At 53.3% G+C, this 23,077-nt stretch overlaps 1 protein-coding gene across 1 annotated transcript; it reads left to right on the forward strand.

Moving 5' to 3' along the window:
- The first annotated feature begins 8,862 nt into the window (after window positions 1-8,862).
- Window positions 8,863-19,182, forward strand: SPARC (secreted protein acidic and cysteine rich). Its single transcript, XM_005523589.3, has 10 exons — window positions 8,863-9,015; window positions 14,900-14,968; window positions 15,164-15,214; window positions 15,367-15,451; window positions 15,871-15,992; window positions 16,200-16,320; window positions 16,502-16,635; window positions 16,803-16,951; window positions 17,538-17,686; window positions 17,863-19,182. Exons 2-10 carry the CDS (start codon window positions 14,912-14,914, stop codon window positions 17,889-17,891), a joined length of 897 nt encoding a protein of 298 aa, XP_005523646.1. The 5' UTR covers window positions 8,863-9,015; window positions 14,900-14,911; the 3' UTR covers window positions 17,892-19,182.
- Window positions 19,183-23,077: the final 3,895 nt, after the last annotated feature.

Here is a 23,077-nt window from a genome sequence, read left to right on the forward strand (position 1 = left end):
TGGTGCAAGCTGGTTATTATATTACTACTACTATTATTATTATTATTATTATTATTATTATTATTATTATTATTATTATTTTATTATCCTCACAAAAGCATGGGACAAAGAGTCTTCCTTTGGTGGGAAAAACTCTGACACCAGCACTTGCATCCCTGTTTCCCTGTGTTTTTTCCTTCCCCTGCATCTGTCCAGTGCTCCCTGGTTGTGCCCTCCCAGGAGCAGCCAGCAAAGGAGGCAGCTCGGTGGGAACGATCCAATTTCCAGGGCAACTGGGACGGGACTGAGTCCAGAGTGTCCTCGACTCACAGAGCCGCTCTTATTTCTCCACAGTTTCCTCTCCGTTTGCTTTCTTAATTCAGCCTCTCCTTTGCCAGGGAAGAAGCCAAAAAAGCAGAGATGTGGCACATCCAGAGTCCTCCCAGCTGGCTTTACAAGTGCTGGGGGATTTTTAGCTTTCCAGTTTCAGGAGCAGCCCTCCAAGCTTGCCTTGCCCTGAGGTCAAAATATGTCAAAGTATGGTCAAAGCAAGAGCAAAGAAAGGCAGGAGGCCAGCTGTGACTCTAAAGGCTTTGTGCTGAGCTTCTCACCAAGGGTCCATGTGCTGAAGACACAGATGTGTATCCCCAGGTATAGAACATCATCCTTTGCCACTGGTGCTGGTCACCTCTGCTATGAACAGCTGAAGATACAAGTCCTGGTGTGTCCAGAGGAAAACCAGAAACACAAAGTCCAGAAATCATCTCAGCAAAGTGTCTCCAACCCCCTCCTGCCATACCCTTGTTTTCCTTCTCCCTGGCAGAGAACTGCTCACAATTCCTCCAAACAGGGTCTTAGCATGCCAGTGGAATGGCACGGGCTCAGCTGCACCCCAGGCCTTGCAAGAAACCAAGAAACCTTCCCTGTGGGCCACCCAGAGATCCAGTGAACAGCAGGAGCTGCACTCGGCATCAATGCTGAAGAGCCACTTTGAGGCAAAGGGATCTGGCCATGAACTGCTCTTTGCCATGGAAAACAATAGACCCAACCCAATGCCAGAGGGTTTTAAAATTCATCCCTAGAGTGGGATAATGCTGAAAACCTCCAGCTGTTATTTCCAGATTTGCAACCCCAACAGAGGAGCAGCCGATTCCTGCCAGAGCAGCAGACTTGTTTGTGTGTCTGTGTAGAACTGAAAGCCAGGCATTGCTTCCCATGCTGGCATTGTCCCCACGCTGGCATTGTCCCCATGTCCCTGGCTGTCTCAGCACATGGGGAGCAGGAGGGAAAGTGTCCCTGTCCAGCTGCAATAGGCCCTCCCTGGCTTGCAGGGCAGAGCTCGCTCCTGGGCTGGGGGCCAGCAGCTGGAGCCCCCTCCCAGACACATCAGGCTGGGACCACACTGCAGATGTGGCCATTGGTAGGTGCAAAAAGAGGGGCCAGGAGATTAGATCTCACTCCTCCCTTCATTTCTTCCAGATCCCCCAGAAAGTCAGGGAGAGGGATGAACTTTCTGATTCCACTGGAAATGGTAGAACACAGAGAGATTTGGGGAGGGATCAGAGAAAGAGGTATCACTTCTCATCCAGCCTTTTCACCCACACTTTCAGCAGCATGGTTTCCCTTGGTAGCACTCGCTATTTCTAATGCCTTGGAGAAAAACCAACATGAATGGCCCCACCTTGAGAGAGATGGCATCAATGTCAGGCCAGGCACACCTCAGGCAGTGAGGACCTCAGTTCTTGGGGGCTGCATTGGATGATTTTTAAAGGTCCCTCCCAACCCATACTCTTGTATGGTTCTGGGATTCTCCAGAGTTGCCTGTGGGAGAGGAGCAGGAAGGAGCCCTTGGGCACAGGCAGGAGCCAAGCTCCCGCAGGAAGAGCTCAGATGCCCTCACTGTCCACAGGAGGAAGGATGTTTTCCCTCTACTTTTCACATAAAATAGAAGCTTAAAGGGGACTTCTCTGAATCTGATAGGTTTTTTTAAACTGTAATTCTGGTCCCTCCATCTCCTGAAACAGCTGCTGATAACATATGCAGGGCACATGCCGTGGGGAAGCACTGCTAATTTTAGCAGCAGGTCCTGAGGGAGGGACCCTGCTCTGGGCCAGGCACAGGATGGAAAGTCACAGTGTTTGCTCAGGGCCCCACATGACCTCGCTATTTTGGGGCTGCCCACATCCCCCCTTGCCCCAAGCCCATAGACACAGTGTGGCATCAGCCCCGAGCTCTCCCACAGCCCAGCTATTCCTGCCAAGCCCCGGCCAAACGGGATGGTGGCTTTTGAAGGGAAGTAAACAAGCTTCAGGGCTAAATTGAGATCCCCAGGACTCATCACACTGAAGCAGTAATGGAAGAGGTATTTTGTGCCCACATATGTCTGCTGTATTTTTATTCAACTAAGGGGGTTGTGTCCTCTTGGGCTTCCTTTACTCCCTGATCAGTGAAATTCCTTCAAGCTCTACAGAGATGATGTGAGTGACTCCTCCACTGAGTGGCCCCTGCAAGGAACAGAATGTCTATACAGGGCCTTAAAGATGTCAATTGATCAAGGTAAGAAGATTTTAAGAGTAAAATCCACACTGGACAGGGGAGCTTAGAGAGGTTGAAAAGTGCACAGGAGATGATTTGAAAGGAGCCAGCAAGCAGAGATTGTGTGGTCAGTGCTTCCACTTGGTGTTAGCCTGGAGTGGCTGTGTTTGTAAATCAAAAATCCCAGAGTGGCTCCCATCACTGCCCCTACCAGCCCTGCCTGCCTGACCCTACAGCCCTTCAGAGAGCTCCTGCACAACAGGGGTGGCTCAGGCTCACAAGACATCCTGCCCCAAAGTCTTGTCAAAAAATATTTCCTACTATCCTAAAGACATTCCTAATATCTTTGCCCACTTCTAAGGCTGCCTGTGACTGGCTATGGTGGTGTAACCCCAGTGGGCAACCAAGCTCCTGCTGCACAGCTGAATGCTTTTCCCTCTGTACCCAATCCTTCCAAATGCACGCTGCCAAAACCAATCCTGTTTTGTGTCCTCTAAGGGACACCATGTTTATGGAGCCTCCTGCATCTGGCAGCCTGGCTCAGTTGTCTGGTACATCTCAAGCCAGGGCTTGTTCTGAAGTGAGCTCAGCTGGAGCAGAAAGTGTCAGAGCAATAGACAGAAAAATGTGGATTCTTAGGGTGGATGGGTACAGGCTCAGCCAGGGGTGGCCCAAGCACCTCGGGCACCTTGGGCACTGAGCCCTGTCTGGACGCAGCCAGGACAGCTCGTTCCCACCCAGGGATGCTGTAGTGGTTCAGTGCTAGAGGGGATGTGGCCCGGTGGGATGGCTCTGTCCAGAGCCTTTCCTGGTTTGTGTCACAGCAGGACGTGGGGCTGTGCAGAGGATGGGGATGGGCAGGAGCTGGGAGCACGGAGCGTGCAGACCCGGTTACTTCAGCGGGGCAGGGCTGCCCGGGAGAGGGGATATTTTGATAGGCTTCTGCCAGCAATGAGGGTTAACAGAAGGACACTGAAGTCCTGTTCTTCAGCCTCCACGGGGAGCTGCTAAACTTTCCAGGCTCCAGCTCGTATTCCAGCCTGCCTGTCACCAGTGTGCCTTGCCCTCGCCAAGACCGGCGTTTCCTCCTGTCCTCCTCCAGCGATGCACAAGCCTGCAGAGGAAGCTGCCCTCGCTTACAGCCCATGATCTCAGCTGCTGGATCCTGGGAACAGCGAGTTATGCTGAGGACACCAAACCCTGCAGCCTGCTTTGCCTCAGCTGCAACCCCAATGCACGGCAGCTCTGCCCCATCACTGCTTGGCCCCACTGGGCCAGCCTGACCACTGCACCACCTTCCCAAAGGGGAGCCTTGCAAATAGCATAGACATGGCCCAGGAAAACCATTGCTTTCATCCCTTAGATGCAAGTTGGTGGAGCTGATTAAAAGAAAATTTTGTGGGGTAAGTGGCCAACTCGTCTGAGAATCAAAGTTCTCTTAGAGGACCTCACATTCATAACCCAAAAAAACAAATGCAGCTGGCCCCAGAGAGCCTTGTGAACCCTGGAATTTGCCTTTCTGGTCTTTTCCTCACCCATGGTTACTGCTTTTCAGATAGCACTTGATGTTCTGGGGCTGCCACAGCTTCACCTGGATACTCCCATCAAAGCTGCCTTTTAGAGTGTGTTTCTCCATGGAAAAGAGCTGCCACTGCAGCCCAGGAGCTTCCCTTCCCACATGTCCCAGGGGCTTGAGAGTGGATTCCTGTTTATTTCCTCAAGCAGTTCTATTCATATTCTCCAAAAGCTGCCAAACCGCATCTGTCAGGCTCAAGAGGACTCAAAAGTGCATTGTAGGTAAACACCAGGAGCAAGGTGGGACTACCTGGAGTTAGCAGCACTTCCCTACTGGAAGTTTTATTTCACCTTCTCCGAGACATGGGCACAACTCCAGCACAAGCAGCAGCGGAGCTGGGCTGAGACACCCAGTTCAGGCACACGACATCCCTGTGCCCAGGACAAACTGGGACCAGAGAGGGAGAGGCCTTTTGGGACAGACTTCCAGGTTCTTTGGATACTGTAGGTGTTGGGCTGGGACCCAGCTCAGCTGGATGTGCCTGGGGGTTTCAAATCAGCTGAGGACGTGTCCAGTCTGCCAGTGCTTGGTGTGATGTCTCCAGGCAGGGCTGTGGGGACTCTGCCACAGGGACAGGGTGGGGGGGCTACAGCCAGAGAGGTTCTATCTGCCACCCTTTCTGGGTGTTAAGATGTGATGCCCAGGAGCAGCATCCTGGGCAGTGCAGGGGCAGCTGCAGCACACAGAGCTCCTTGTCTTGCACCACAGCTGAAGAAGGTGATGGATTTTGTTCTTCTTTGGCCTCAGTTGGTTTCAGGGAGGACAGACAGGCTTCTCCCAAGCCTGCAGCCCCACGCTTTTCCAAGTGAGTGAGATGATAATGCAGGGGGAGTTTAAAAGAGGCAGAGGAGAGACCTTCCCCATGGGGCATGGAAGAGCCTTTCACCAGAGACCCCTGGGACGGCTGTGAGAGTCCACACACATCATGGAATGAACAAGACATCCCACAGTAAGCCTGTCCTGCCTTCTAGCTCTGCAGCCTGCTCCCAGGCCATGACTCACTGCAGAGCCATGCACAGCTGCCTTTCCATCCCCCGCTGGCCTGTTGGCCTCTGGATTACAGCTGAGAATCTGCAACGACATCCACTCCTCCTTCTCCATCTGCTTCTGACCAGCACCTCAGTGCAGGCATTGGAAGAGACTGTGAGTGTCCATCTGCTCCATCTGAACCAGGCAGCAGTCCTACAGCTCAGCTGAGGAACAGTCCCATCCCACTGGGAAGAATTCCTTGCTCCACGCAGGACAAAGACAGCCACTATCGGGCATGTTCCACGGACAATTTGGGTTCATCCTGCCCTGAGCACATGGTGCTCCCAGTGTGCCTGCATCTGCTTAGTGCAAGCCCAGAGAGCACAGCCCTTCTGCCTCTGATCTGCTTCTGAAGTGGAAAAAAGCAGAAACCCTCCAGCTGACACACTCCCAGAGAGCAGGAGAGATGGGAAATTCCTGGGATAAGCAGATTCCTCTCTGATCTGCATTTACTCTCAGCTTTTCCTGAGCTGGGTGCTGGGCTCCCATCCCTGCAGCCATTGACTTCCCCCACACTGCCCTGCACCTGTGAGGAGCTCAACCTTCAGCCACACACCCAGGGATGAAGATTTAGCAAATTACATTCCCACAGTCGTTCCAGGGCATCCTGTTTATTTATATGCACTTTGGGCTCATTGTTTTGAAGCAGCATCCACCAGAAATTAATGCAGACACATCCTCTAGAGAAAACCTCATTAGACAATCCCTGCTAGAGCAGAGGGAAGGAAAGGCTCCTCACACTGACAGACTTGTGAGCAGGGGACAGCAGGATTATGAATTCACACTTGTATCCCTCCTACAGAGCTGCTCACTTCTCTTTTTCTCCCTCTCTTACAGCAGGATTGCTCCCCTCTTGGAAAGCACCAGGGTTTTATCAACTGCACCAGCCCAGATCTGCCCAGCCTGGCTCAAAGCAGGATGAAGAAATTTGGATTTTGAACTGGGGTTAGCTGGAGTTCAAACCTCACCCCTCCAGACCTCTTGGATTTGCTGTAAAATGAGCTCAAACCTCAAAGGGTCTTGCCCTGTTTGCTGTTTCCATCAGAGTTTGTGCAGTCACTTGAGCTGGGAGCGAGCACCAGGAGCCCTGGGGTTCATCTGCTGTGCCCAAAGCACCCACTGGCACAGGTCAGGAGCCTGAGCTGGACCTGCTGCAGCCCTGCCAGGGCTCCCGGGGCTGAGGAGGCTCCTTGGGAAATCTCCTGCCCATCCAGTGCCCCAGAGGGCATAAGACAGCTTTCTAAATAAGTGTGAGGTCCAGTTTTCCTCCTGGCAGCCTGACACCAAAATCTCCTCTTTGATGACCCCACTAAGCCTTGCAAGAGTGGAAAGGACTTTCCAGGACTTTGTTTGGAAGCTCTCAGTCATTTCTGGAGCTCTTTAAAGCTGCTGAGTTGAAAGAGCCAACCATTTGCTCCAGGCTCTTTGTGATCCCACTCCATCCCACTGCTGATGCCTGGCACAGGACCTGGCTGTCCCACCATGTGCATGGATCACAGTGAGCATCCCTCACTCCCACCCCCCTGGGCTTGCTGGATGAGCCTGGGGGACATTCCCAGATGTGACTGCATCACTGCTTTTTGCTCTTGCTCAGAGCCAGGGTCCAAGCCACCACATCCATAAAGAAATCCCTGCTATAATTATCTCCGTGGCACTATCATTTGTTTAAGTCCTCAGTAGAGGGATTAACTTCAGGCTACAGTGCAAAGCAATTGCCACGTTGTCAGTTAGAAAAGTCGTGGTTTCTTTTCTCTCTTTTTTTTTTTTTTCTCTCTAAAATTTTTTCCAGATGTCTTTTTTTTTTTTCTTAGGAGAAGAACGAGCAGCAGTACAATTTCAATGCGAGCCGTGACTAATCCACTGCAGAGAGCATTCAACAGCTGTGTTCAACTCCATGGGTTATGACTCAAGCAAATGAAACTTTGGCTTAGGGGATCTGTGACCTCTGGAGCCAAACTGGACCTACAAGTGGCACTGGGCTGCACTGAGAGCTACGGACACTTGTGGTGGGAGGACAGGGTGCTCCAGTTGGTTGAATTAGCCATGGAGTCTTAGACACCATCAGAAATCCAGCCTCCACGGGGACCTGGGAGGGTCATGTGGAATATTTATGGATGTCCCTGTGAGTGGTATCAACATCCACATACCAGCAGCCAGGGATGGCTTTTGGGAAATGTCTGTACATAAAGTAAAGCCAAGTAAAGAAATTAGTGAAGAAGATTTTCTTTTGTTCTTTGCCACCAACCTCCTGAGCTGCCTGATCAGAGACTGGCCTGTTCACTGGGAAGTGATGATGGCTTTTCTTGAACCCCTCCTCCATTTTTTCCCCTCTGCCTTCCCTTTCTGTTCTGTTTATATTTTGCTCCTTGTTGGCCTTGGGATGTTTAGTCTTACATCTGATCTCTCACATGCAGCAGAAGTGCCATGAGGCAGGATGAGGAGTGAGCTGGTACAGAGCCACAGACACAAAGGAATCCTACAGAGCAAGGAGCCAGCACAGCCTGGCAGGTCATCACAGGCCAGTCCCCCTGTTGACATCTAAATCCTCAGCAACATCAGTGGGAAGAGTTAAGCACCCAGATCTGTGTCTCAGCCCTCTCAAAGATAGCACATAATCAAGAATGAACCCAAACCCCGGGCAGCCAAGACAAAACACGATGTTGAATTTTGCTGTGATCTTGGCATCCACAATGACACTGCTGGTGCCCAGATATCCTCAGTCCTGCTGGCTACACGAGACATCATCTTTCCAGCAGCCCCAGAGAGCAGCCCTGGGGTGAGGTTTGATGCCACAGGAGGATCACAAGCTGCAAAGAGCTGGATTATCCACAGGGCTCAGGACAGCCCTATATGGAATGGAGACATTCTTTAGGGATGCCCAAACTGTAGCAATTTTTGGCTTCTGGTTCTCCTTTGCAGCGCTATGCCCAGGCCATGCTGGTGCTGGGGAAGCAGGTGCACCTCACATCCTCTCAGACATGAAGACAGGCAAGGAGAAAGGAGCTGGGCTTTCACCCTGAGCATAGAGAGGAACAGCTGGGAAAACTCAACTCCAAACAGCTTTGCTGCTTGGCTGCCTCTGGCTGGACAGCTGCTCCAGCTGAGTTATGATCTGTAAAGTCAGAATAGTGAGTGGTGTCTGAAGAGACCACTGAATTCAGCTGACTGGCAATTCTGACTGGGTTTTGTTCAATCAGTCCAGATCTGCTGGATGATAACCACAGAAGAGAGACCAGTCTGCTGAGAGTCACATCTACCAGCATTTCTCTGCCTACTTACAGCATTTCAGATATGTCTTTATCCTCCACATTCTCTGGGTCATTCTTTCCACTCCCTCTCCACAAGGCAATCATAGATATCAGCAATGTTAGGATTGGATGCAGGAGCAAAAACTCTCCTGCTTTCGTCTGCATTCCTCTGAGGATGGGAAACACCAGCTCAGGGACTGAGAAATGACAGCATTTAACATTATAATCGCAGGAGCTCGAGGTGTTAGGAGGTGCAAAACCAGGCAGAGATGGCATTCCCGCATCCCCCAGGGCTGTCAGTCCGGGAGAGAAAGAGAACTGAAAACTCATGGCAGCAGTGCATTGCTGCTGTGACAGTGACTCTGCCCGGAGGGCTGCGCTGGGGACTGCTGTCCCTGACAGGGACCCCTTGATCTCCAGCTTGATTTCTCTGGTCTATCCTCTGGAGCCAGGCTCAGGGACTGCCCACTGGGAAGCGGAGGAGAGGAAGAGACCGATTTGGAAAGCTAGGGAGGAGGAGGAGGGGGAGAGGCAGAGGGAAACCCAGCCCACCCTTCGGCTTCCTCCAGCCTCCTTCTAAAACTTGCAGATTCCTCCAGCCTGTCCAAGCGCCTGAAGTTCCCTCAGCCGTGCTGCCGGGACTGCGAGGTATGGCCCGAGCTTCGCGTTTGCCTTTGCTGTGCTTTTCCTCCGTACACGGGGGTCCCTACATCCCCTCTTGTGGGGTCCCCATAGCCTCTCTCATGGGGTCCCCATAGCCCCTCTTGTGGGGTCCCCATAGCCCCACTCGTGCGGTCCCCATAGCCTCTCTCATGGGGTCCCCATAGCCCCTCTCATGGGGTCCCCACAGCCCCACTCGTGGGGTCCCTGGCCCGGGACCCGCTGCCCCAGCCCCCGGAGTGTGTCCAGCGCTGGCAATGCGTCCCTCGGGATGCGGAGCTGGACGCTCTCCACCCCAAGCATTGGATTTAGAGACCCCTCCTGACTTCACCCCTTTCTCCTCTTTGCGGCATTTCCACTTCTAAGCTGTCTCTTACTCAATTTCGCTGCCAGAGTTTTATTGCTTTGGTGGCGTCTGACTGTAAGGGTTTAACCTGTCCTCATTCTTCTCTCTCCTCCCTTTTTCCCTCTGGGTTTTCAGCTGGTGGCTAGTTCCTTAGAGAGATCCGTGACACCAAGGTCTGGGCACATCAAACCAGCCTGCAGAGAAAATCAGATTTAGTTACGAACAATCCCCATTTCTCCCAGCCTGAGGTGTGTTGGCAGGTGATGTTTTACTCACCAGAGTATCCAGAGGAAGAACAAAAGAGCTGCCGACTTCATCTCAGTGGTTTTATTTTTTCAGTGCAGCCGGTCTTATTTCTCCTTTGGGAAAAAAAAAAAAAAAAAAAAAAAAGACACTCGGCTTTTTGTTCCAAGCAAACTCTGAAAGCCTTTCATGTCTGCTGCCCTGGCTTGCCGAACTCTGGCTGATCGACTGTTTGGGAGACGGAGATTGCAGGAGAGGAGGAGCAAAGCTCTTTTGGGGTGTTTTGTTAAGTTTTAAGAGCTTGGGTTCCGCCAGACACAATTTTAGGTGCACACAGAAGAGACGAGGGCTTGTCTCCTTTAAAGGCAGCTGCTGTCCTTCCCAGCCCGGTGACTTGACAATCTAACTCTGCTCTTTGTGTCCCCTCTTTAAGAAAGCTCCGCTCTGTTGCATCCAGCCAAAAAAAAGAAGGTAAATGTAAGCGGTTGGGGGCTGAATTCCCACCCAAACCGAAAAGCAGAACTTTCAAGTTGGAATGAAACGGGGGTACCGGGAATGTCACCAGTACTCCCGAGTCCTCAGGGACGACCAGCTTGAAACAGCCCAAAAACTCAGCATCCCTCCAGAAGGACAAAAGTTAATTGCAGCCGTTTGTTAGGGTGGATCGGGCGAGTTTTCAGTGGAAATGAAAATCTGGTGCTTCCGGAGCAGCAGCTAAAGCCAAGCCATTGTCTGCCACATCGGCAGGAGCAGGGGTGCGGGCGCTGTTGGGAGGGGGAAGAGCAGAAATAAACTTTTCAAACTTTTTTTTCAAGCCCCTCCTTCCACAACACTCTGCACTTCCATGACTCAGTCCCAGAGGAATGTCGGCTCCCATGGAAACCTTTTCTGTGTCCTGTGGTCCGAGGGATGTCAGGGCTGTTATCGCTGGAGCGGCTGTGGCAGGGCAGGTCCAGGGAATGCTCTGGAGATGGTTTGCATTTTTGCAGAGGGTTTATCGGACAGTTTATTCCGTGCGGGATCAGCTGGTTGCACCCCTCGGGCCGCAGGGACCTCCCGCACCTGGCACAGAAACATCCGAGCTGCTTTTCACACTGCCTTAGCTCCAGCCCACACCGAAGAAAAAGCTCAGGCAGGACAGCAAAATCATGTTTCACCTGTCTGCACAGGGCTCATCCATGAGCCCGCAGCCCACTGCTCATCCGGGCACTTTTCTTGGTGCTAATTTAAGTGTTTTCTATTCTGGATTCAATCTGCAGCCCGGAGAAACTATGACAGCTTCAGCACACAGCTGTGATGGGCCTGGGCTCTTGCTGTTCTATCAACAAGCCCTGTAAGATCTGAGCATTTCTGAGTTCACAGAGAGCTGCTCAGCTCCCAACACAGGGAATGAATAGGTTCACACTGTTGTGGTGTAGCCGTGTCTTTGGTGACTCTACATGGGCACGGGGGTGGGGAGATTTTTTTCCCCATAGTGTTTTACTTGGAGTGTGTAAGTGCACATGTGTGCTAAAGGGAATTTCACTTCCATCTAATCCTTGTGTGGCTTTCTGAGCCTGCACAGTGTGTGAAAGGGGTCTGTGCAGGTTGCAAGAGCCAGGCTGGCTTCTGCCCAGTCCCCTGCCCTGCTCCCCAGGCACCCAGGGCAGCTGCAGCACATCTGGGTGAACCAGCACTGAACATGCAGGGACCTGTTCAGCAGGGAGCTTCATGGGGACTCACACAAACAGTTCTGGCTTCAAATGGAATTTTAGCCTGGGAGTGGCTGCTGAGTAAAGCTCAGAGGGTCCTGCTTTCATAGGGAGGTCAGGGCCAGGCGGTGGGGACCCATCCCTGGTGTTGTGTCTCTGTGGAGGTCACACTTGGTCACTCATCTGCACCTTGAAAACTGTGGCCCCACTCGGGCTTGGCAGAACCTTTCTTTTTCTGGACTAGCTCTGCCTTTACTGTCAGTGTGAGGTGGGGGAATGCCAGATCCTCCAGACACTTGGACAAGCAGTGGGCAGAGGGAGGTGGGTGCAGGAGGCCCTGCTGCGGGCTGGGGCGCAGGCAGGAGCTGGGCACAGGCGGGTTTTGCCCAGCCATTGCCCATTCCTGCCTCCATGGCCACACTGGGGGGAGGCAGCAGAGCCCCTGGCCAGGGTTAGCAGGGGTGGCAGCTGGGGTGAGCCCGGTGGCCTCGGGGAGGAGCTGTCAAAGTGGCCACGCAGAGACTCCTCCCCACACTAACGTGGCATCCCAAAGGGCTTACGCAACCCTGGACAGGGCCAGCAGCTCATGGACCACGCTCCGCTGTCCATGGAGCCTCTCCTGGAGGCTGCAGCTGCCTCGTCAGTGCCCTCCCCAACCCACAAAGAGCCCCAGGCTGGGGTCCCATGAGAGACCCACAGACCCAGTGGCACATATCTCCTCTGCACATTGCTGCAGGGTATTCTCCCCATCAGGAGAAGCTGATGATTGTGCCACAAGCTCGAGGGAGCGTGGTGAGAGTTCCCCAGAGCAGCTGGCTTGGAGTGTGTGGAGGTGCTGAGGGTCAGCCTCAGCCCTCTCTACACCCCATGGTTCTCTCCTTTGGGGTGTGGCTGCGAAATGCAATGTGCAGCTGGTGCTGAGGGCCATGCTGGAGAGGTGAACCACTGAGAGGGGTTTCTGGGAGCCCCCAGACTTTGTTTATAGGGTGACTGGGAGCTGAAGTCCCCATGTAGGATGCAAGTGGGATCAGATATTTAAAAGTCTGTGCAGTCCATGGGTGCCCTGTTGTGTGCTCAATCCACAGCATTCAAGAGGGCAGGCCTGAGGAGAGGGTGGTGACCATGGAACTTCTCTTATTCTATATTCAGCAGTCCTTTCTGTGCTGGTTTCCAGCATCCTGCAAAATGCTGGTGTCTGCTGATTCTTTTAGGATGCAGAAAGGCCTAAGTCGCTGCTTGCTAAAATCTTTTTCCCTGTTTTCTTCTGTCCAAAATCAACCCCTGGCTGCACCCACCTTGCTGCCCTCTGCCCTCCACGGGGCTCACAAAGCAGTGCCAGGCATTCCCAGTGCAGAGCCCCTCAGGGATCCTCCCAGGTCCCTCCAGCTGGGGGTTGGATGCTGAGCTCGTGGTGTGGCCAGCTCCGAAGAGCATCCTCTTGGATAGCAGGAGCATGGTTGCTCCACAAGGAGGGAGACTTGCACCATGGACTGCGTTATCCTGATGGAGCAACCCTGTGTGCAGGGCTCCTGAGCTGTTATTTCAGGATTTTTGACCACCAGGCATTCAGGAATGACCACTTGCAACCCAGCCAGGGGCTCACAGACACTGCAATGTCCTCGCTGCACAGGCTTTGCCTCCAAAAGTTTGTTGTTTTATAATAAATTTGTTTTACCATCTAAGGCACAAGACAGCCCTGCAGAGCTTGTTTGCTCAGACTTTTTCATGCTCCTTTCTCCAAACATAACACTGGCAGCTCCAACTGTCTGCTGGCTCTTAGCAAACCTGTAATTCCCTGACCCCACTTACTGCATGCCCAGACTTTTTGATTCAAGGCTTTTTTAAAGCCTGGGGAAATGATCTAAGACAGCCTTGGTGTGGGGTTGGGTTCCTCTTAGTGCCACCTTCCACATGTGCATGCACTGCCCTCTCCTCCAGACTGGGCATTGCCCAGTGAGCATCCCTGAACCTCAGAGCACCTTCCAAAGCAAACAAGACTCTGGGAGAAGCCCAGGAGGAGCCTTTACTAGCCAGGGAATACCAGCAAGGGAGGAGATGGCCAGAATCACCTGTACTTTTCCACGTCCCTCCACAAACGACCCCTCCAGGAGTGAAGAACCAATGATCTTTGCTGGCAAATGCTGGCAGAGCTCACAGAAGTCTCCAGAACAAATCAGGATGTGGGGAAGGGACAGCTCACACCAAGCAGGAGAGGAGGGAGCTGCTCAGCTGCAGCCTCAAGAGAGCAAAAGGGCTCATCACCCATCCCCACAGGCCCTTCACACCACCACAGCAGCCATCCCCACCACCCTCTCCCTGCCCTCCATTCCCTGACCCCTGTTTTGCACAGACACCCCACTAGAGGCTGGGTGAGGTTGGAAAGAGGATTTTCTCTAATTTTGCTGAATTAGGAAGCAGAGCCCAGCCCACTTGGTGTCCTGGCAGCACAGCCTTGGTGTGGCTTTATACCCAGAGAGCTGCTGTGCGTGAGGAGGAGATGGGTGCAGTGACATTAGATACCCTGGGAGAGAAGAAGAAACCTTGTCCAACGCTTTCTGTCCCAGCAGGTCCCTCTGTGGCCGGCCCCAGGGCAGGCCGTGGTGCTCTGGACATGCAGGTGGAGCAGGGCAGGCGGAAGGGAAGCCTTGGCAGGGGGACAGGAGGGAGAACGGGGCTGTTTGAGTGTCCCCGCGGGCGGAAGGGAGCGGGCAGCCCGAGCTGTCAGCACGGCGATGCCACTGGCATATTAAGCGGCCAGCTGAGCTCCTCAGCCCGCACACAAAGCGCCTCAGCCCTGCCAAACAGGAACCGGGGGGGACAAGGACAGGGCCGTGTCACCAGCTGCGAGCTCCTGGCTCACATCACAGCCCGTGTTAGCTGGGCTGCCGCGTCCCACTGAGGCCCAGACTGGGAGGGTGCAGAGGGCTCGTCCTTCTGGAGCTCGTCTCCCAGCAGGACACAGCCACAAAGTGGTTTTGGTCCCTCAAACCCAATGTGGGGACCCTCAGGTCAGACAGGAAAGGGAAAAACAACAATAAACACACCAACATTTTGGGGTGCTGGGAATGAGGGACTGGTCTCTGATACCCCTAGGGGTGTCTGTGTCCATGGGGGAAGGGATTTTCTAAAGGATTTAATTCTCAAGTGCTCTGTCTCATTGTCTCCCTTCCTTCATCCACTTCCATGTTTCTTCTGACTGATAACTAAGAAGATGGAGTTTCATTCCTTGTACCTGGCACTCATATCAGGGGATTTTTAACATGAAAAATGTGGGGGGATTGTTGAAAAAAAAAGAAGCCTCCAGAGAAGGAAAGAGCCATTTTGACTGTGATTTTCCTAAAGGTATCCAGGAGAGAAACAGACATCTAAACCCCACTGTCTCATTTTGCAAAATCAAACGGATTTATCTTGGAAACATGATTTGGCCCAAGGTTTTGGCTAGAAAAGCCAGCATGTGGGTCTGTAATGCTGAACAGACGAGGCAGGAAATGGAGAGGACGCCCTTCTCAAAGTGTCTGAGTGCTCAGCCTGGAGCCCAGCGGCACACAGTGGCCTCCTTCCTCATCCCTCCTTTTCCTCTGCTTTATTCAAGGTCTGCTGAAAGATGAGGGCCTGGATTTTCTTCCTTCTCTGCCTGGCAGGAAAAGCCTTGGCAGCGCCGGTAAGTGCAGGAGACAGCGGAGCCTCTGCTGTCGGGGTTGTCCAAACGGAGTAGCCGATGGGGATTTTCTTTTGGAACAAATAAAGTACTGAGGAGTGAGGGACAACTTGAGGGTGGCCCTACTGCCTGTTCCAGTGGGTCACCCACCTTGGGACTGTCCCATGGACCCCCACTCATGTGCATTTTCCTCTGCAGCAGGAGGCTCTGCCCGATGAGACCGAGGTCATCGAAGATCCCACCACAGAGGTAGTGGGTTCTGTCCCTCCTCTTCACCCCTCCCCTCAGCACCCACTGCTCTGGAAAGAGCATCTCCAAAGCTCTGGGGAGCCATGGGGCTGCTCTGCCTCCCAGGAGCTGGGGCTGTGCACCCACAGCAGGAACACCAACCTCTTTTGCAGGAGCCCGTGGGGGCTAATCCTGTCCAGGTGGAGGTGGGAGAGTTCGAGGAACCCACCGAGGATGTAGAGGAGATTGTTGCAGAGAGTGAGTGATTCTTCCCCTCCCCTCCAGCCAGCAGGGACACTGTCCCCTCCCTGTGTGGGGGAGCTTTAGCCACCCCAAACAGTGAGGGGCTCCTTTGGGAAGGGCTGTAGCACAAGGACAATGCCAGCCTGGATGCACACTTAAAGGAAAAGAGGCACATGGCCTCTTCCAGCCCTGGGCTCTCTGTAAGCCCATATTTGCAACAGAAAAGCCATTGGTGTGGCTACAGAAAGAAGTCCAGGATTAGCCCCAGGGCTAATATGCACTTCTGGCAATCCCCACATCTTCCCAGTGTGAGAATAGATGTGGGGGGCTGTCCCTGGTGATGTCTCAGTCTTCCCTCTGTGCTGAGGTGCCCCAAGCATGTTGTGGGAGGTGAGGATGTGTCTGGCTCTGACTTTGCTCCCTTCCTGCCCCAGACCCCTGCCAGAACCACCACTGCAAGCACGGCAAGGTGTGCGAGGTGGATGACAACAACTCGCCCATGTGTGTGTGCCAGGACCCCTCCAGCTGCCCCGCCACCGCCGGCGTCTTCGAGAAGGTGAGGGCAGGATCTGCTTGGTGGCCCAGGGCAGGGAGGTACCCACGTGGGCTTTGCCAGAGATGGTGACACATGGAGACAGAGTCAGGGTGGCTGGTCCCCATCTGGTGGTGAAATAGGAGCCATTGCCCACTCCAGGAAACAAGTTAAACATCTCGTTTGGAGGGTCTCCCTGCCTCTCACACAGCATCTCCCCTTCCTGTGCAGGTTTGTGGCACTGACAACAAGACCTACGACTCCTCCTGCCATTTCTTTGCCACAAAGTGCACCTTGGAGGGAACGAAGAAGGGACACAAGCTGCACCTGGACTACATTGGGCCTTGCAAATGTAAGTGGAGCCACTCCCTCAGATGAGGGGACCCTGTGGGCACAGCCCCCATGGTCACAACCTGATGGAGAGCAAAGATCCTGGCAAGCTCGGGGCTGAGGTGGGAGGGCACTGGGGCTGCATGTCCAGGTGTGGAGCTGCACGTCCAGACGCTGCACTGACCACTGTGTGTGACTTGCAGTCATCCCTGCCTGCCTGGACACTGAGCTGACCGAGTTCCCCCTGCGCATGCGGGACTGGCTCAAGAACGTGCTGATCACTCTGTACGAGCGCGACGAGGACAACAACCTGCTGACCGAGAAGCAGAAGCTCAAGGTGGGGGACAGGGGAAGGGGTCTGGGAGCTCACCCCAAATGGGAGGCCAGCACAGACAGGGAGCTCATCCAGAATTACCTGTGGGATTCCTGTAAAGACCCTCCCGAGGTCCCCCCCTGCACCCCGTTTCCCTGCTGACAAGGCCTCCCCGGCCTCTCCCATGGCAGGTGAAGAAGATCCATGAGAACGAGAAGCGTCTGGAGGCTGGTGACCACACCGTGGAGCTCCTGGCCCGGGACTTTGAGAAGAACTACAACATGTACATCTTCCCTGTGCACTGGCAGTTCGGGCAGCTGGACCAGCACCCCATTGATGGGTGAGTGCCAGCACCGCAGGATGAGGACCCCACCAGAACCATTTCCTGCCTGAGGACCAGGGTGATTTGGCAGTAGAAGGTGTCAAGGCAGGCTGGAGGTGTGACACAAGTGGGTGGCAGGTGGCAGAGGTTGTGGCAAACCAGGCTGGGGTAGAGGCACCTTTGCCTGCTGCAAACTGCTCTTCTGCAGGAAGAGGGGCCTCCCCCAGCCCCAGCTGCTCCCACCTCCCTTGGGCATGGAGTTTCTCTCTTCTCAGATTTACTGGTCTATGATAGTGCCCTAAAATATCTTCGTCCAGAGGCCCTGGGATAACTTCAGCAGCTGAGATAGCAGCTGCTGGCTTAGCTGAGGCTGCAGATGGGCAGGAGAGTGATCACACAGGCAGGCCTGTGGGGTGGGGGCAGCTGGCAGGGACCCCCAGCTGGTGGCTATTTTGTGACCAGCACGGCTGGCTGCAAAGGCAGACACCAGTCCTTGACCCCTGTGACACTCAGCGGCTGATACTGCCAGGGCAGTGGGACAGCAGCCAAAGCAGAGAGCTGGGGCCAGCACCTTCCCTCCTGTGACCCGTGGTCACCGTGGCAGGTACCTGTCCCACACCGAGCTGGCCCCGCTGCGTGCCCCCCTGATCCCCATGGAGCACTGCACCACTCGCTTCTTCGAGGCCTGTGACCTGGACAACGACAAGTACATCGCCCTGGAGGAGTGGGCCAGCTGCTTCGGCATCAAGGAGAGTAAGTCCTGAGGAGGGCAGGAATGGGGGTGGAGGGGAGGCTGAAGAGCACCCCCAGAACCACCAGTGTGCATGAAGCAGTGCGTTCCAGCCAGCCCTGGGTGAGGGGAAGCAGGGGGAGCGGGACCCTGGCAGCATCCACCTCCTAACTCTTGTCTCTCTCTTTTCCTTCCACAGAGGACATAGACAAGGATCTTGTGATCTAAACACTTGCCTTCCTGCTCTGCTGCCAACTTTGTCATGTTTTAACCTTCCCACTTCCTTTGGTTTTTAAACTGCTTTTGTTTTGTTTTGTTTTGTTTTTCCCTGGGAACAAGGTGCTAATATAGGTCTAAACATATGTAGTAACGGTGCTAAGAGAAATAACAGTCCTCTTTCATAGCCTTATCTATTACCACTAGATTACTCATCCAGCTGTTTCCACACACTCTTACCAGCCTTTTCTCTCTCCTACGTGTCTTTACTGCTGATTGTTTCTGTGCTAAATATCCGCTCTTCTTCACCATCCGCTCGATCAACTTCTCTTAACTTCTCACTAACATCGTGTTCCTGGACACATCAGACACGAAACCCTCTCAGCTGATTCACCTCCCCAGTCACAGATGCCAGCGAGGGAAGGCAGAGCCAGAGGATGTAGGAGGATTGGGTTCTCAAGCAGAGCAGCTGCAGGTGACATTGTGGCCACCCAGCTCATGGTAGGAAGGATGGAGAGGGATGAGAAAGACAGAGTGGTAGGATTTTTTTTTTTTTTTTTTTTTTTCTTCCCTCCCATTCCCAGGGCTTGAATTTAGCAGTTATTGGGCACAGAAAAAAAAAATTAAAAAAAAAAAAAATGGAGAAATTGAACAAGTGAACAGGGAAGCGCACAGAATTTAAAACAAATAAGATGAAATCATTCCCATCCTGTAAAATCCTCTTGAATAATAAAGGTTTGAAAGTGCTACATGCTTCACCATCACTCAATGATCACGCTGCTGTGGTGTTTTCTGTGCGAGATGGGGTGTGGCCGCCTGTTCCCCGGGGTGTGTGTGGCTCACCTTGATGTTGTGATTCAGCTGTAGGTGAGATAAAGCTCTTGGCTCTCCCCAAATCACAGTGCCCTTAAGCACTTCCCACCCCTCTGCCTTGGCTGTGCTTAAATTCCAGCCCTGCTGTCCCAGGGAAGCTGTGTCAGACTTGGAAGGGATATTTCTGCCCAGAAAGTGGAGTCTTTGCCACATACTCGAGGGAAAGGCTGTAATATTTTTTTCCTGTTGTGGATTTAAGGGATGCAAAGGATGGAAGGGAGAAGGTATGTAGATTTTGCTTTATATGAGAGGGTCCTGACAGGAGCAAAGCGATGGTTAAATCTCACAGGCTGAGAACTCTTTTTTTTACCTCTGAATGTTCCCTGTGCCTTATATTATTAAATTTCTGCCACAGTGTGAGCAACCTGATGAGTCTCTGTAATAAAAAATACTGATTTGAAACACTGACAATAAACCAGCCTGCAATGTTCCTCTGTTTCATCCCATCCCATGTGAGAGGGATTGCCCCCTCAACACCAACCTCATACACGGGTTCAAGTTGTTACCACAGGTCTCCCAGCCCCAAAAAAGGCTCTGGTCCAAGGTAAGCTGAGGTGCTTCTGCCCATTCCAGCCCATCACTGCAAAGGGCTTGGGGAATATTGGATGGGTAGCCTGGGGGCAGAGACGGGGTCACTGCAGCAGCCAGCACAGACACTCACAGGGCTCTCAGGCCCTTGCTTTCATCAGCAATAAAATCCCTGGGAAAGCCAAAAAGGCACAGTAGGAAAATAAACACCCCCATTTGCATGGGCTAAAAATAGCCAAGTTGCAAGAGCTCTGGCTCAGCTGTGAGGTCCCTGTTGACAGCCCCTGTGGGATGTGCCCTGCTCCCAGCAGAGCTGTTGGGTTGGGTCCTGCACAGGGTCACTCCTGGCTGCAGAGCCCTGGTAGATCCCACAGATCACAATTGCTTTGTACTGCCGAGGTGTTTGACCCCAGTGGGAAAGCTGCTGCACAGAGGGGCCAGGTGAGGGTTCCCCACCCCTGTTTGAAGCACAGCACCCACTCCAGCTGGCCACACTGCTTCCCAGGGCTGCTAGCCAAAGGGGGGTTCTCAGTGGGGACAGTGAATGCCTCCCCACTGTGGGAGCAGCTGTTGCAAACTGGCAGACCTGGCACAGAGAGGGGCACCACTGCCTGTGACCCCTGCAAGAGCCAGCTGGATGTGACCCACCTCCAGGCCTGTTGAGAGAAGGTTTGGGCAGGGGAGAGGGCAGGAAGACAGGCAGGGGCTGGAGGAGATCGGCCATCCTGTGCAAACCTGCTTTCCAGTGACTCCCCCTGAGCCAGAAACCCTCTCTGCACTCCCCCATGAGATGCAGCTGTAATCCTGCCAGTGCTGCCACACAGGCACGGGAGCTTGGGTCCTGTGCAAGGGAAGGCTTTCCAGCCCTCCTCTTCCCTGCCTTCCCCTCTGGAGTCAGCTCTAAGTCCCAGCGAGCCCAGGAAAGCCAGCAGGCTGCACCAGGAGGGCTGGTGGCTCTGGAAGGAGCAGTGATCCATCTCCAAGGCCATGTCCCATCCCATGGGACAGCACTCGTGTCCCAGCAGTCTGGAAGAGCCCAAAGGAGCCAACCCAGAGCTATAACAAAGTGCAGCTGCCCTGACTTTAACTGAGCATCAGAATGAGCTCAGGAGGTCAAAGCTGGGGCTCTCTTAACCCTTCAAAGGTCACAGCCTGAAGTATCAAGTGGCTGGAATTTCACTGCCTTGGGGCAAATGCCATACAAGGGGTTATGTCAGGACTTGAGGAATAAGCTGGCCTCCGCTTTCAGACCCAGCCAGTCAGCAAGGGTGGAACAGAACAGCCCTTTCCCTGTTAGAGCCGAAATCGAGCCTTCCCGTGCCTGCACAGCAGTAAAGGAACTCCCCTGTACTTTCCCAGTGGAAACTCTCCCTGTGGTTTGCGCTGACTGAGGACACAGTTTGCAAACCTGAAAAAAAAAACGATATAGAAAAATAACAGATCTGGATCCAAAACCAGCACCAGCCTGACCCAGGTGCTACAGTGCAACTGCAAAGGTGGTTCCTTTGGGGAAGCTACTCACTGAGCCATGTCCTGCATTCCAAGGAAAGATGGGGCAAAGATTTCTGTAGAGATTCGTGCTGTCCTGTCTGTTTTCCTGACCCTTATTTTTGTAAGAGGAACAAACTGTGGCATAAATACTGCATTAAAGTTTGTGGCCTCAGTGTACAAAATGCAGATGATGTAAAAGGTGACAAGCCAGGGATCACCATGACTGCTCCAGTCACACACCTGGAGACAGCCTGGACTCAGAGCCTCACTTTTGTAAGGTGTAGCTGCACCTGGAGCTGCTTCTACTCTAGCTAACAGTGGCACTGGAAACCCATGGAATTAAACTCATCCTACAGCACAGAATCATGGAATCACAGAAATTTCTGGGTTGGAAGGGACCAGCAAGGATCTCTGAGTCCAACTCCTGCGACAGGACAACCCCAAGAATTATGCCACGTGCCTGAGAGTGTTGCCCAAGCGCTTCTTGAAATCAGGCAGGCACTGTGGCCACTTCCCTTGGGAGCCTCTTCCAGTGCCCAACACCCCCTGTATGGATAATGTCCAACCTAAGCCTCCCCTGACACATCTTCACATCATTCCCTCAGGCTCCATGTGTGAGGGCTGGTATTTCACACAGGTTCAAGTTTCATCAGCTAAAATCAGCCCTGCAAAGGAAGGCTGAACCATGTAACTGAGGGCTCTGACCCGTGTTCAGGTACCCAGGGTGGTGGGGTTGATGGAGTTACCATTCCCAGTGGGAATCTCACACACAGGTCTCTCTCACAGCAGTTCAAGTACAGCCAGAATTACTCCTGAGTGGGGATCTTATCATGGGCACAGAGAGTGTCCCCCAGTGCCAGGATCACCTCCACCCCTCTGCCCTGCTCCGGCTTGAGGAGCAGCTTCCAAACTGCCCATATCCACTGCGGAGCATCCTTTTGTCTTAAAATCTCATCTATTTCAAGGATGGACGAATTCACTAAAATCTTGCCCAAGCTCCAGCGAAGGGGGAAACACTTCGAGGGTCGCATCTCCCTGCAGCCAGCCTGGAGGGAGGGCAGAGGGGAAGGAAACACTGTGGTCTGCCTCCCGAAAGCGTGAAAAGCGCGTCCTCTCCTTCCTCCTCCTCCTCCTCCTCCTCCTCCTCCTCCTCCTCCTCCTCCTCCTCCTGCTGCTGCTGCTGCTGCTCCCGGCCGATCCCATCGTGGGCAGCGGCGCGGAGCGGCCGGCGGGGGGAGCGATGTGGCCGGGGATGGAGCCGGGAGCTGCGGGGAGGCTCTGCCCGAGCGGGCGGTCCCGGGGCTGCCGGACACCGGAGGGAGGAGGAGCCCGCTCCCGCATCCCTCAGCTGAGGGCTCTGCCCTTCCCAGCGGAGCGGCTCAGAGCCCTGGTCCCTTTAGGGCTACATCCCCACCACGCTCAGCTATCCCATCCCATCCCATCCCATCCCATCCCATCCCATCCCATCCCATCCCATCCCATCCCGTCCCATTTGCTAAATCCTTTAGACACAAAGCAGTTGATCAAATCTGAGGCTAGGTTTGGCCAGGGGGTCCACTCTGACCTTCACAACTCAATGGGAGGGTCTTCTTTGCCCTTTGTACTCTTATCCTTTTGTGTCTCTGGTCTCCAGGCAAATCCTTTTAAGATGATTTTAGTCAATTTTCCTCTGTATGCTTCATCCATGCAGGCAGTGATAGAGTGGATGTTGCTCACCAAACTCTGTTCAGTTGCAGTTTCACAAACTGACATTCATTTGCTTTTGCTGGTACCTTTGTCAGTGACTCTTTAAGTCACCTAAGCCACTCATTCACGATCCCATCACCATCCCATCTCACCCAGAGGTGCTGGAGCCCACCCAGCCCTTCTGGAGCACTGACCATTTTGCAGTCCAAAGGACTCATGGTTTATGTGATTCCAAGCATTGTGTTTTGCAGCTCGGTCTTTCTCAGGAACATTCCCTCTAATTTTTGAACCTACTGGCTGGTCTTAACTTGATTTGATGGGGCATAAAACCACAGCCATGGCGTTCCTCCGGGTGGCCTGAGGACAGAGAGAGGATGCAGACAGACAGACAAGTACTTCACTGCACAGTGATGCTGAATTCTACCAGGAGCTGGGCTCGCCTGGTGCTCTGGTGCCAAGGTAATTGCACGGTAAGTAATTATTTGTGTCAGGGTTTATCCAGTTTCTGCACTGCCCATGGAGAACTTCCATTACTTTCTGTTTTATGTCCTACCACATAAACCAGGGCCATTTCCCAACTGAGCCCATTTTTTGTCAGGCTCAGTATAATGCTCCTAATC

This window comes from Pseudopodoces humilis, chromosome 17 (assembly GCF_049639895.1).
Source record: "Pseudopodoces humilis isolate 2021_Gansu_Grassland_sample_001 chromosome 17, ASM4963989v1, whole genome shotgun sequence".
NCBI classification, from domain to species: domain Eukaryota; kingdom Metazoa; phylum Chordata; class Aves; order Passeriformes; family Paridae; genus Pseudopodoces; species Pseudopodoces humilis.